General features: G+C 35.3%; 1 protein-coding gene across 1 annotated transcript in view; it reads left to right on the plus strand.

The window, feature by feature from the left end:
- Lrp1b (LDL receptor related protein 1B) overlaps window positions 1–13364 on the plus strand; it is a 1711024-nt gene that overhangs the window by 1662564 nt on the left and 35096 nt on the right. The window contains exon 86 of the mRNA XM_048345540.1: window positions 5541–5645. Within this exon, the coding sequence (XP_048201497.1) occupies window positions 5541–5645 (105 nt within the window). The remainder of the gene's footprint in view (window positions 1–5540; window positions 5646–13364) is intronic.

The raw sequence follows: 13364 nt of genomic DNA on the forward strand, positions 1-13364 counted from the left end.
CCTTGTGATGCTCTGCTATGAATTGCCTAAACCTGTACTAATTATTCCCAATAAGGGAGACCATAGAGTCCATGTTTCTTTGGGTCTGGCTCACTTCAATTAGTATAATTTTTTCCAAGTCCTTCCATTTCCTTACAAACAGGACAATGTCATTCTTTCTGATAGAGGCATAAAATTCCATTGTGTATATGTACCACATTTTCCTGATCCATTCGTCTACTGAGGGGCATCTGGGTTGGTTCCAGATTCTCGCTATGACAAATTGTGCTGCGATGAACATTGTTGTGCTGGTGGCATTACTGTGATTTTGTTTGTGGTCTTTTGGATAGATACCCAAAAGTGGGGCTGCTGGGTCATAGGGGAGTTCTATATTTAGCCTTCTGAGGAATCTCCATACTGCTTGCCAGAGTTGCTGAACCAGTCTACATTCCCACCAATAATGTAGTAGGGTTCCCTTTTGGCCACATCCCCTCCAACAATTGTTATTGTTAGTTTTCCCACTAGAGCAGATCCAAAACTTTGGCAAAGATGCAGGATATAAAATAAACCTTCAAAAATCAACGGCCTTTCTCTATGCTAACGACCCGAAGACCGAGGATGAAATCAGGAAAGCAACTCCTTTTGCAATGGTCCCCCAAAACATAAAATACCTAGGAATAACCTTAAGCAAAGCAGTGAAAGACCTCTTTGATGAGAACTTTAAAAGCTTGAAAAACGAAATTAAGTCAGAACTAAGGAAATGGAAAAACCTCCCATACTCCTAGATTGGAAGGATTAATATAATTAAAATGGCAATATTGCCAAAGGCTATCTACAAATTCAATGCAATACCCATTAATATCCCAACACCATTTTTTAATGAAATAGAGGAAGCAATCCAGAAATTCATATGGAACAATAAAAGACCTAGAATAGCAAAAACAATCCTAAGCAAAAAGAACAGTGATGGAGGAATTACAATACCCAACTTCAAGCTGTATTATAAAGCTATAGTAATAAAAACAGCTTGGTATTGGCACCGGAACAGGCCTGAAGACCAATGGAACAGAATTGAAGACCCAGAAATGAACCCACAGAACTACACCTACTTAATCTTTGATAAAGGAGCTAAAACAATAGTATGGAAGAAAGATAGTCTCTTTAACAAATGGTGCTGGCAAAACTGGCTCAACACATGCAACAAACTAAAACTAGATCCTTATATATCACCCTGCACCAAAATCAATTCCAAATGGATTAAAGACCTTGAAATCAAAACAGACACCCTGAAAACACTAAAGAAGGAGTAGGAGAAAAACTTGGGCTCCTTGGCACAGGATGGAACTTCCTTAACAAAGACCCAGAAAGGCTACGAATCAAAGAAAGGGTGGACAAATGGGACTGCATCAAACTGCAGAGCTTCTGCACGGCAAAGGACATAGCTTGCAAGATAAACAGAAAGCCCACAGACTGGGAGAAGTTCTTTATCGGCCATTCAATGGACAAAGGCCTCATATCTAAAATATATGCAGAACTAACAAAATTACATTCTTCCAAAACAAAACCGCAAAGAACCAATAGCCCCCTCATCAAGTGGGCTAAAGACTTACAAAGAGACTTCTCTGATGAGGAAATGAAAATGGCCAAGAGACTTATGAAAAAATGCTCTATATCACTGGCCATAAAAGAAATGCAAATCAAAACAACATTGAGATTCCACCTCACCCCAGTAAGAATGTCATATATTAACAGCATTTATAAAGAAAGGCTCTAAAGGACTGTATTCTGTCACTTGCCTTCCTTAGGAGTAAAATAATTGAGAAGACAAGATAAAAAAAAATGCCATAAAGTACCCATGCCACTGCTTCTACTGAGAGACCTACAAGCATGCCAGATAAATTATGCTGCTCTGCTAAATAAGGCACAGTGAGATTTTATTATGAACATCAACAATATTCTTTTTGTCTTTACTTACTCTCATTTTAGAATTTACTCTAAATGATTTGTGTCATCATTTTGAGTAACATTCAAATGAGCAAACTGGCTTGTTTGAAAGCACATTATTTTTAAGTAATTAAAAGTATCAATGATGTGTTAGTGTGTACCTTTAGTATGTACAGGAAATCAACTGCACATTCATATGTATTATTCTTGTCAAATCATTGGGCACATCAAAACAAAACAAATCTTTGTGGTCATACATTAGCCTAGCATAGCATTAATTTTAAATATGTGTGTAAACATATATATACATATATATCCATGAAATATATGAATATACATGCATATATACTCATGTTCATAGTGCTTTCCCCTAACAAATTGTACAAACTTCTTTACAATCATTTTTCCAGTACACAAAGCGTCATAGCAGGGAACTGGCCTTCCCAGCTAATGCTAAAACCTCGGGCAATGGTGCAATGGCACTCATATCCCTTCCATTTTAGAAAAAGATGTCATTGTGAAGAAGGAAGGACGTCTTGAAATGTCTGCCTGAACTTGGGAGGTCAGCTCTCCAAACTGACACTCCACATCTTCATAACCACTCTATTGAAGTCTAACTTCCAAGTTCTTATCATTTCAAAGATTTCTTTGGAAATCTGTACATTGAATAGGTACATAGTAGGACTTTAAAACCAGGAGCATGAGAGTATTGAATTTATCAGCCAATGTAATGTTCAATCTATTTCAATCTATAGAGTTCTCAAACAGAATGTTTTGGCCTTACAGAAAGTATGATTATAGTTTGTTTCCATATATATCATGATTTACAGCTTAATATTAGAAGGTCATATACAATTATATTGATTTTTTTCTTTCATAGATGCAGAAAAGATACTAAAACAAAATTCTAATAGAATTCTAATAAATATTTTTTGTTTAAGAAAATTAAATCAGCATATATGCTTAGATCTTAGCCCTAGGTGTTTGTAAAAGCTAGACTAAGTTTTTAGTTATTATAATGAGTATTGTCCTTAAAGTACAGCTAATTACATACTTTTTTTTCTTCTAGGATGGGTGATGTTACAAAGTATATGTACACTTGTATATATCATATGCACTTCTGAAAAAGAAAATTGTCATGAAAATATTATCCATATTCATTATTTATTGTTATTGTGAAGGTTATGTACAGAAGCATTATGGTTATAAAAGTCAGAGTACATTTATTTTTACCAATGTCACCCCTTCTCTAACTTTCTTCTAGTTTTTCTTCTTCCTTCCATCCCCACAAGTTATACAGTTCATTTTCAACAGTGTCTAGCGAGTAATACTGTTGTATTGCTCACCCTTTGTCCCACTATTTCTGTGCCCCCACTCCAAGACAGATAACTGAGCAAACAAGACAAAAGAAAAATAAAGAAAAAACAGCACCCAAACAACAACACCAAAACCTCTTTTTTGCCATTTCTTGGATTTTATTTCAATAAATACCATTTTATACGATCAGATGGAAATAGCTAAGAATATTCTCTTTGTAGGCCCAGGGGCTGTGGCTCATGCCTGTAATCCTAGCTACTTAGGAGGTGGAAATCTGAGGATCATGGCTCAAAGTAGGCCTGGACAGTATTTTTCTTATCTCCAATAGAAGACCCTTACCTCCAATTAACCACCAGAAAACCAGAAGTGGTGCTGTGGCTCAAGTGATAGAGCACTAGCCTTGAGCTGAAGAGCTCAGGGACAATACCCAGGCCCAGAATGCAAGCCCTCCCCACTTCAACTGACAAAATAATAATAATAGTAATAATAATTAATTTTAGGTCTCACGGTTTTCTAGCATGAAAAAAAAGAATATCCTCTTGTTCTCATAGGTCTCGAGGATATTCTTTTAATTATTATTATGATCTGAAGGCTTCAAACTTCTGATTTTAAGTTTGAATTCAAGGAAAAACTCAGAAACAAAATCTTCTGTAGCTTTAGGAAGCAGAAGTTTTAATAACATCCATTACAATTGTTACTCTCACTTTTATATAACAAGATTTAGCATGCTGTTATTTCATAGAGTCTTTTAATGTGAAATGAGCAGATTTCCTTTTACACTGTCCTTTTGATAGAACAAGAAACTATAACTTTCTTATTTTGAAGGAAGCTGTGCATGAAGGACAAGAAAAATACCCTCAGATCTACTTAGCATATCAAACAGTAATACAGTGTACTTGATTCATTTTGTGCCAATATTGCAATGCTTATACAGACTGAAAGATGTGATGGTTGATATTCCATCTTAGAAATGCTAGATGGCTGTCTCTTTCTTCAAATTAGGGCCCATTTTCACACATATTATTGTACATTTCATATAGTTTATTTACCTTTTTTGTTCATCTTGAAAAGAAATATATTTGTTTCAAACCCTTTTGTGTAAAAAACAATATTTTCAAATTAAATATCTACAAAAGTTATAAGGAGTCAGTGCATGTCTAGCAGCCACACAACACACATGAAATCAAATATCCATGCAAAGAATTATAAAAACAATGTTATTGATAATCACATTAAAGTATCTTACATATCATAGATGAACTGCTTAGATACCTATCATGGGAAGGATTAAAATGATCTATTAATCCTAATGTGGAATGATTTCTTTGTGAAAGTAATGTCCAGAATAACTAGGAATAAAATTGCCTTTTCATATTACCAAGTGCCAGTGTGATCATGTGGTAAAATTTTCAACATTGAATGTGGTACTTCTGATATTAACAAAGATATTTGTGATTTCCACACTTTCAAATAGTGAAAGATTAGTAATGTGGAAAGATAGTGCACTTTTTCTCTGTTCCATCATCAGTTTCTATGATAAAATGCAGGAATTGGTTCATCCAATAATATAATATAGCAAAAATAAATTTATTTTCTTTCACTATTATTGCAAAGGCCATTTGTCTAGTGGAATAACTATCAAATAATTCATTCTTGTCCAAGAAATGTAGTATGACTATAAATTAAAATCTTTGTGGGCAAGCTTTCAAGGATGCCACCTTATTAACATGCTATAATTATGAATATACATCCTGTAATGTTATGGCTTATTTTCAGTGAATTGCTTCATTTTTCTATTACAATAAATACGTTGACATTGACACAAATTAGACTATAAATTCAAACAGAAATAATAAGATAAACTAATGAAAACTAACTTTATACTTTCTTACCAATGGTGGGATCTAAGTTTTCTAATACTACAGTAGAAAAGTCTCACATTGTTTTTCCAGAGTATTTCATCATATGGTTTACAGTAACAGAGAAGTTAGCCAAAAAAAGAAAAGATCAAGTCACATATAAAATTTTCTGCCCAAAGAGTATGTAATGGACATTGCTGGATTTTTTTTTTCCACACATGCGTCTACCTCGCTTGAAATTTAAAGTTAAGAAGATGCATTGAAATTTAGCAAGAAATTTCATTTGTAAAAATAACTGCCCACAGATAGTCTATCTTTTAGAAAATGCCAGCATCTCTATTTATTCTTACATGATGAATATTCTCTCTACAAAATTTTGTGCCAATGTTCAGCAGTGAAGATGCTGATAACACTGGGCTTGTTTTCTTCTTTTTGCTTCAGCTGCACAAATGGAAAAATAGCCTCCAGCTGTCAGTTATGTGATGGCTTCTGCTACAATGGTGGCACGTGCCAGCTGGACCCTGAGACAAACGTACCTGTGTGTCTGTGAGTATGCATATGTACATGTAATCCTAGTTCAACCTCCCTTAGGGTAACTTATCTTAAGTGGGTGTTACATGAACGTTGGCTCATGTGCTAAAGAATCTTCATCAACTTGCTAATGATTTCATGAGAAAGAACTCATTCAGTTCCGAGTATCATATCATTTCAGACATTCACAAATCTTTGAATTTGGAAATTTCAGCAGGGGGGAGGGGAGTACTCTAATTTTATTGACCTTTTTCAAAAGTGTGAATTCTAGAGATAATCATAATTGATGAATCATTTGATTCTTGGTATCCTTTTCAAAAGAACTCGCTATTTCTACTTTATAATATATAATGCTATCTGATGTTTATATCAGGGTTAGAGTAATGTATAATATAAATCAATTAAGCCCCTGGTTCCTTCAGAGTATTTAAATCAAGTTTGGATGTGGAAACACCTAAAGAAAGCATTGGAATTTTGCAGAAAATATCTAAAATTTAGTATCCTACCTGGAGTTTAACAAGCCTACCTAGTAAAGGGTCTAAAGCACAAACATTTAATTACTCTTTTGTTGTTTCTAACTTTTTTGTTCATTTGATTTTGTTTGTTTGGTCAGCCATGGGGCTTGAACTTTGGGCTTGGGCACTATCCTGAGCATTTCAGCTCAAGGCTAACACTCTACCACTTTGAGTCACAGCATCACTTTGGATTTTTCCAGTGGATAACTGGAGATCTGAGTCTCATGGCCTTTCCTGCCGGGGTTTGCTTTGAACCGAGGTGCTCAGATCTCCCTCCACCTCCTAATTAGCAAGGATTACAGGCATGTGCCACAAGTGCCCAGTTTAATTACCTCTTAATCTAATGGTCCAAAGTGGAATGCAGCCCTTGAACAAAATTTAGAATGTAACCATTCAGATTCTAAGCTTTTTTTTTTTTCATCATAGTTTTCTGGGGGATGCTGTACATGTGCAATTCACATGGGTATCCTGTACTCCAACTTGTCAGTATAGCATGGAGTTGAGAGATGCTATGTGAGAGAGAAATGGGCATTTCTGGAAGCATTTATTCCTATGTTTCTATCTCTGTACAAAATGAATTTGAAACATTTGGCAAAGAAAAAGGAAATTAAAAGTTAGATGGTTTATTTAGCTGTATTTTACTGAAATTCTGCAGATGCTCTGTGGGGTTTAAAAGTCAGCGCTGTGACCAGAAAGAGAACCCTTGTGATCACTACTGTCAGAATGAGGGGATTTGCACTTTAACTGCGTTTAATGAGCCGAGATGCAAGTAGGTTTAACCTTCCACTTACCACTGCGCTTCGTGTGACATCATTTCAGGCCACAGTTCATTGGTTTAAGTCATGAACATCCATATGCATTTCACAGTGCATACTTAATCTCGGGGCTCATCTGTGTCATACACACTTAACCTTTGCTTTGCTCACCGGTAAGTGTGTGCACCACAAACTTCTGGGGTGTCTAGAAATATAACAGAAAGAATGAAAGAATGCTAGTGGAACTGTCTAATAAAAATACATTTTCTAGAAGAGTAGCTATTAATTAGAGAACCTCAGAAGCAGGTGAATTAAACTATATTACTCTCTACTGTATTTGGAATGATGATTGTTAATTAGTAACAGACTTTCCTTTTTCTTTCACTGAGGGAGCAGCACATTGTATCATTTCCTAAAATTTTCCTAAAGATTCTTTCTAACTTAATTAGAACGACATCTTACTGAGAAAAAGAAGTATATGACAATGCATTTCCAGAAATTTAATTTTGTTGTATTTTGTATCACTCCTTCTTGTTCAATGTCTGGTGTTTTGAATATCCATGATAATGAACTCCTATCTCCTCAAGTATTTCAAGAGTTGCCTCTGGGGTGATAACAATTGAAGTTACTTTTGTAGTGCATAGTTGAACTTTAGAGACTCCCATGTGTGGCATCTTGCTTAATATATATATATATATAATATTAAAGCTAGCAGTTCTTATTGTAACCTCACTGGAGGTGGCATCAATCTACCTATAGAAGGTTTTAAAGCACAGTGATATTAAAATACACACATTTCACTACCAAAAAGATACTTTTGTGTTGACTATCATCTCCTGGAATTTTAAGGTAAAACTCTGAGCTAAAGGTTTTGAAAGTGGTGCCTCTTAAAAGGCAGAGAAAGGGCTGGGGATATAGCCTAGTGGCAAGAGTGCCTGCCTCGGATACACGAGGCCCTAGGTTCGATTCCCCAGCACCACATATACAGAAAACGGCCAGAAGTGGCGCTGTGGCTCAAGTGGCAGAGTGCTAGCCTTGAGCGGGAAGAAGCCAGGGACAGTGCTCAGGCCCTGAGTCCAAGGCCCAGGACTGGCCAAAAAAAAAAAAAAAAAAAAAGGCAGAGAAAGCTCTGAAAATCAGGGATTCTACATTCAAATTCTGGTAACATTTCAAATACAAATTGATAGTTCAGACCCCACAGTTCAGCTGGAAAGAGGAATACTGAGAAGAGCCATTCATTGATATTTCAGAGTGAGTAAATATACAATGCTGCTTGAACAAAATTAAACAAAGATTTACTTAAGCTCATTTGTAAACTATCTATAATACAATATATTGTGTCACTGTCACATTGTTCGTAGGCCAAATACATAAATCATTTACAGCCCACTTTGTCTTTTCCCCACACATTAGGTCTCATGATATTGTACTCTCCAAAGAATATTGTGTCAACAGAGTTGCTTATGAGTAGAAATGTTCATAATATCATTTTTTCACTATCAGTTCTAACTAAATATATAAAAAAATAATAATCACACTAGTTACCTAACCAGCAAAATAAAAATATGTTCTTTGAAAGATTTAGAGAATGATTTTCCCTTTTATATACCAGCATTTCTGTCTCTATTTTTATATTTGCCTTTATAGAAAAAACAAAATAGGTTCTGTCTCTATTTTTATATTTGCCTTTATAGAAAAAACAAAATAGCATATACCTTACTTTTTTATCCCTTACAATTTATTTTGGAAAAAAAGAAGCTGTGTTTGTATCACATTCCTATAGTCACCAAATATTGGTGTTTTACTGGTAGTTATTTCCTGAGTCAATTTAGAAAAATTCATAACTGCTATAGGATGCACTCAGCAAATATGTGGTAGATACTAAATCAAGTACTTCATATATGTTATAGGAAGTGTTAGTTAGCTTTCTTTGTAACTGTTGTTATTTTGTTTTATTACCATCTAATTGCTATCATGTTGAGGATTAATCAGAAATTCACACCATATGGTGGTAGATGTCTGAGAGCTCCCATACTTGTTTGATTTAGAAATCCATGCCCCAGTTATTTAAATTCTTGGATGTTTAATTCTTATTGATTCCCTCTTCTCCTTTTTTCTGCTCTCTTCCTCCATCTCTGTCTCTTTCTATTTCTCTCTCTCTTGCTTTGTCTCACCCCATTCCTCTTTCTCTCTGATGGTCCTTGTGTTTGAACTCAAGATCTTACAAGTGCTAGTCATTGGTCTAGTACTTGAGCCATCATCACAGAATTGGTCTGTATGTCTCCCTTCCTTCCTTCTTTCCTTCCTTCTTTATTTCCTTTCTTTCTTCCTTCCTTCCTTCCTTCCTTCCTTCCTTCCTTCCTTCCTTCCTTCCTTCCTTCCTTCCTTCCTTCTTTCTTTCTCTTTCCCTTCCTCCCTCCCTCCATCGTTCCTTCCCTCCCTCCCTCCCTTCCTTCCTTTTTTTTTTTTTTTTTGGTCAGTCATGAGGCCTGAACTCAGAGCACTGCCCCTGAGCTTATTCACTCAAGTGTGATGCCCTACCATAGCCCCATTTCCAGTTTTCTGGTGGTTAATTGGAGATAAATTTCTTGAACATTCCTGCCTGGGCTGGCTTCCAACTACAGTTCTCAGATCTCAGTCTCCTGTTTAGTTCGGATTATTGGTGTTAGCCATCAGCACCTGGGAATTAAGTTAGTTTTTGAACAGGGTCCCAATTTATGTCTATCTGGCTTGGCCAAAATCCTACTCACACTGTCTCCTTAGCTAAATGATAGGCATACCACCACTCCTATTTTCTGTATTAGTTGAGATAAAGTCTCAATAAAGGCAGTTTGAATGTTTGTGTTGTTTTTTTTTTCTAGGCTGGTTTAAAACCTCAATCTTCCTAAACTCTGCCTCTCCAGTAGGATAATAGATATGAGTTTCTCTACCCAATTTCTGTGCTAAAAGAAATACAGTTTGTATATTGGGTTTATAATATTAAAGGACCTAAACTTAATTTTGAGTAGATAAATGGCTTTGGAATTAAACATTTGATAATTCTTATAGCATGTATATGAACCAAGAGCTGTGGGAAAACAACTGAGAAAAGAGCAACTTCTAAGTGGGAGAATCAAAATTTTTGTGAGGAAGTAAAATTCTAGTATTATCTGAGCCAAAAAATCACAGTACTCTTACCAGGAGTAAATGCCTAAAAAATATTTTGAGGTTAAATATGGCACACACCAAAATATATCTGAAAGCAAACAATGAATAATATTAAGGGTAGAAGACAAGTTCTGTGGCATTCTTGGAGTTTAAGAACCAGAAACATTTTAGAAATGTTAGGAATTGTTTATGAAGTAGATTTTATGCCATGTTACATGCATAGGTTTATGGAATGGAGGACAGAAGCACAAATTTTGGTACTGTGTGAGGGGTCAGCAAAACAAATGAGAAGAAATAGAAGCTGGAGATTTTGTCAGAGTTGATACCTCCATTTGCAAGGAGTAGAGACTATCAAGGATCCTCAGCTCCAAACAGTTCAGAGGATACCCTTTCTATATGGTGAATTGAATTTTACAATAAAATAGCTATTATATGAGATGCTTTGGAAGCCTTTTATATTCAGAAGCCAAATGTAAATGTTGGAAGTGAATTGGAGGAAGTAGGGGACAATGTAGACTTCTTTCTCAACTTTTTTTTATGAAGTAAATAAAGGAGCCACAGTGAATAAAATCTGAGTCAAAACATTTTATGTCTTAAGTAAGGGTTTTCTCCCCTCCACTTTTTTTCTTTTTCCTTATTTTAGTGTGTGTGTGTGTCAGAGAGAGAGAGAGAGAGAGACAGACAGAGAGACCTCAGATGAGAGACAGAGAGAGGCAGAGAGACAGAGACAAAGAGAGACAGAGAGAGAAAGAAGGAGAGAGAGAAAAGTATTCTGGGGCTTGAACTCAGGATTTCAGAGCTGTTGCTCTTGCTCAGAATTTTTCTTTCTCATCAGTTGAACCAACGCTCTAGTTCCCAACTCAAGTTGTTTGGGTGTCTACGGGATTTTTCTGCCCAGGCTATCTTCAAACTGAGACCCTCAAAACTCTAGTAGTATTATAGATGTGAGCACTGTTAGAAAATACAAAATACACATGGGACATTTTGTATTTTCTAACAGTGATTAGAACAAATCCAGGGCTTTTCATGTTCTACAAAAGCATCACCAGTAACTTACCTCCCCCACCCCAGGATGGTGCTTTTGTAGTAAGAAAGACTGAAGTATTTGAGAGAACTATTCTTAATGGGTGCGGGTAGCTCCCCAAGAAAGATTCTTATGGGAAGACTCTTACCTCCAGACATCAATAAACTCAAATTAGAGTTTTGTCGTTCACATGGTAGAGCATCAGACTTGAGAAAGAAAGTCAAGGGACACTGCCCAGCCCATGCATGAGTTCAATTTCTCTCTCTCTCTCTCTCTCTCTCTCTCTCTCTCTCTCACACACACACACACACACACACACACACAAATGTACTATTTCACTATTTACTAAATGCCCACAGAAAAGGATGTAATGCATAAAACACAGATTTTATGCTCATGTCTCTTAGATCTAAGTTTTCTAGAATATTGAACAAATCTCAGTTATCTTCAGATTATTTCATTATAAACACAATAATGTGTACCAAAGTAAAAATAAAAATGTGTTGATGGCTATTTGCAACACAAAGTGGTGTAAATTCTGTACATTTTTTACTCTACGAACAAAAGAAAAACACAAAATCAATAAACTAGAGCAAGCACTGTATTTTACATTTTAAAGCCATTTTTATTTCATAAAGATTTTTAGAGGAAAGAGTATAAATTATAATCTCATTAAAGATACATGGTCACTACCAGTTGAATAAAAGCTAAAAGTTAAGTTTCAAAAATTCTCCATTGTGTCAAGTGTGGGTGGCTCAACATCTGAACTTACACTCACTTTATACGTCTTAAATTTAAAGAATGAGTTTGTTCTTGGAAAACCTTCACTTTTGCTTCTTTTTTATTTTTTAATTTAATTTTATTATCAAGGAAATAGAGGGGTTTCAGTTACATATGTAAGATAATGAGTGCATTTGCCTATTGATAGCGATTTCACTTATTCCTATGTATAGGAGAAAAACACATTTTCAAATTAAGCCAAAGAAAAAAATAAATTCTAAGATTTTTTAAAAGATTTATTTAGAGTTTTGATATTTAAACAAGTGGTTATATTGAATTTTAAGCCTACAGATCTAAAATTCTAGTGTATGCTATTGGCAATATTTTTAAATAGTTTCTCCTGTAGGCTCAGAAATTTGATAGTGTAATTGTGTATTGAACTGAGTAGCGAGTTGACCAGGCCCTCCTGATTCTAAGATTTCAAATTAAGATTAGGCTTTTATTTTGGATTTAAATACTTCGAGGCAGAGAATGTCTTTACCAGTATTACTTCAGCTTCCAGTAATAAGGAACTATTTTAGTCACTCTTCTTCCTTTGTTGTCACCCAGTATTGGCACAGTGGAACACACACAGCTTCCGGTATAGCATTTCTCTATCCCACATCAGATATATTTGCTTAAGCAACTCTAACCCTAATGACTCACATATCTTTCAAAGGAGTTGACTCAGTTTTCATTCTCAAATCAGCTGTCATGTCTTTGTGTGACAGCACATGCAAATAAAGAATCAGATACACTGCATGTGCAGAAGTGGCCTTTTAAGCATCAGTAAGAAGGTGGTTACATGTAAGCCAAGAGGAGTGTTAGAAAAAATTACATAAGATGATATGGAATTATAGACCTTTTTAAGCTACATATGTTTTAAATTTTTTTTTATTGTGACAACTACAGCAAATGTTTTCAGGTTCTAGTGCCAGGAAATAGAGTGCTTTAAGGTGCTTGTAGAAATGGATTTGATACTAAGAAGGGTAAACTTTTCAAAACAGGAAACTTGGTAAAAATGAGGGCAAAAGATATTTTTGTGGAAATCAATGTACCTGTTGATTAGCAAATGAAAGTTTATCACATGTTAGTGGATACTATAGGAAAGTTCATTCCTTTTTATAAAATATCAAAGAAATAGCCTGAATTATTACCTAGTTATTGTAAATCTACTTGCATCTAGAAGGTGTAACTTGGAAGTAATTGAAATTCAGCTCAGCATGGTTGAACAAGGAGTGCACTTTCAAGTGTCTATTTAAGTGTCCAGTGTTCTTGATCAGTTTCTCCTTTCATCATTTCTCCTCATCTTCTTTGTTCCCTAATCCAAGCTCATATTACAGTTCCCACTTTCTTTATCACGTGTCTTTATGGAATATTCTTCCTGCATTGGTCCCTTGTTTCATTATTCTAATCTGTAACCCTCTCACTAACCCAGCCCCCTCATGAATTTCTCAGGAAAAAGTTAACAGAATGACCTAGTTTCTTCTTTATTTTTTATATAACATATGAAGAGAGAAAGACATAAACAGAA

Source organism: Perognathus longimembris, chromosome 4, assembly GCF_023159225.1.
Source record: "Perognathus longimembris pacificus isolate PPM17 chromosome 4, ASM2315922v1, whole genome shotgun sequence".
Lineage (NCBI taxonomy): Eukaryota > Metazoa > Chordata > Mammalia > Rodentia > Heteromyidae > Perognathus > Perognathus longimembris.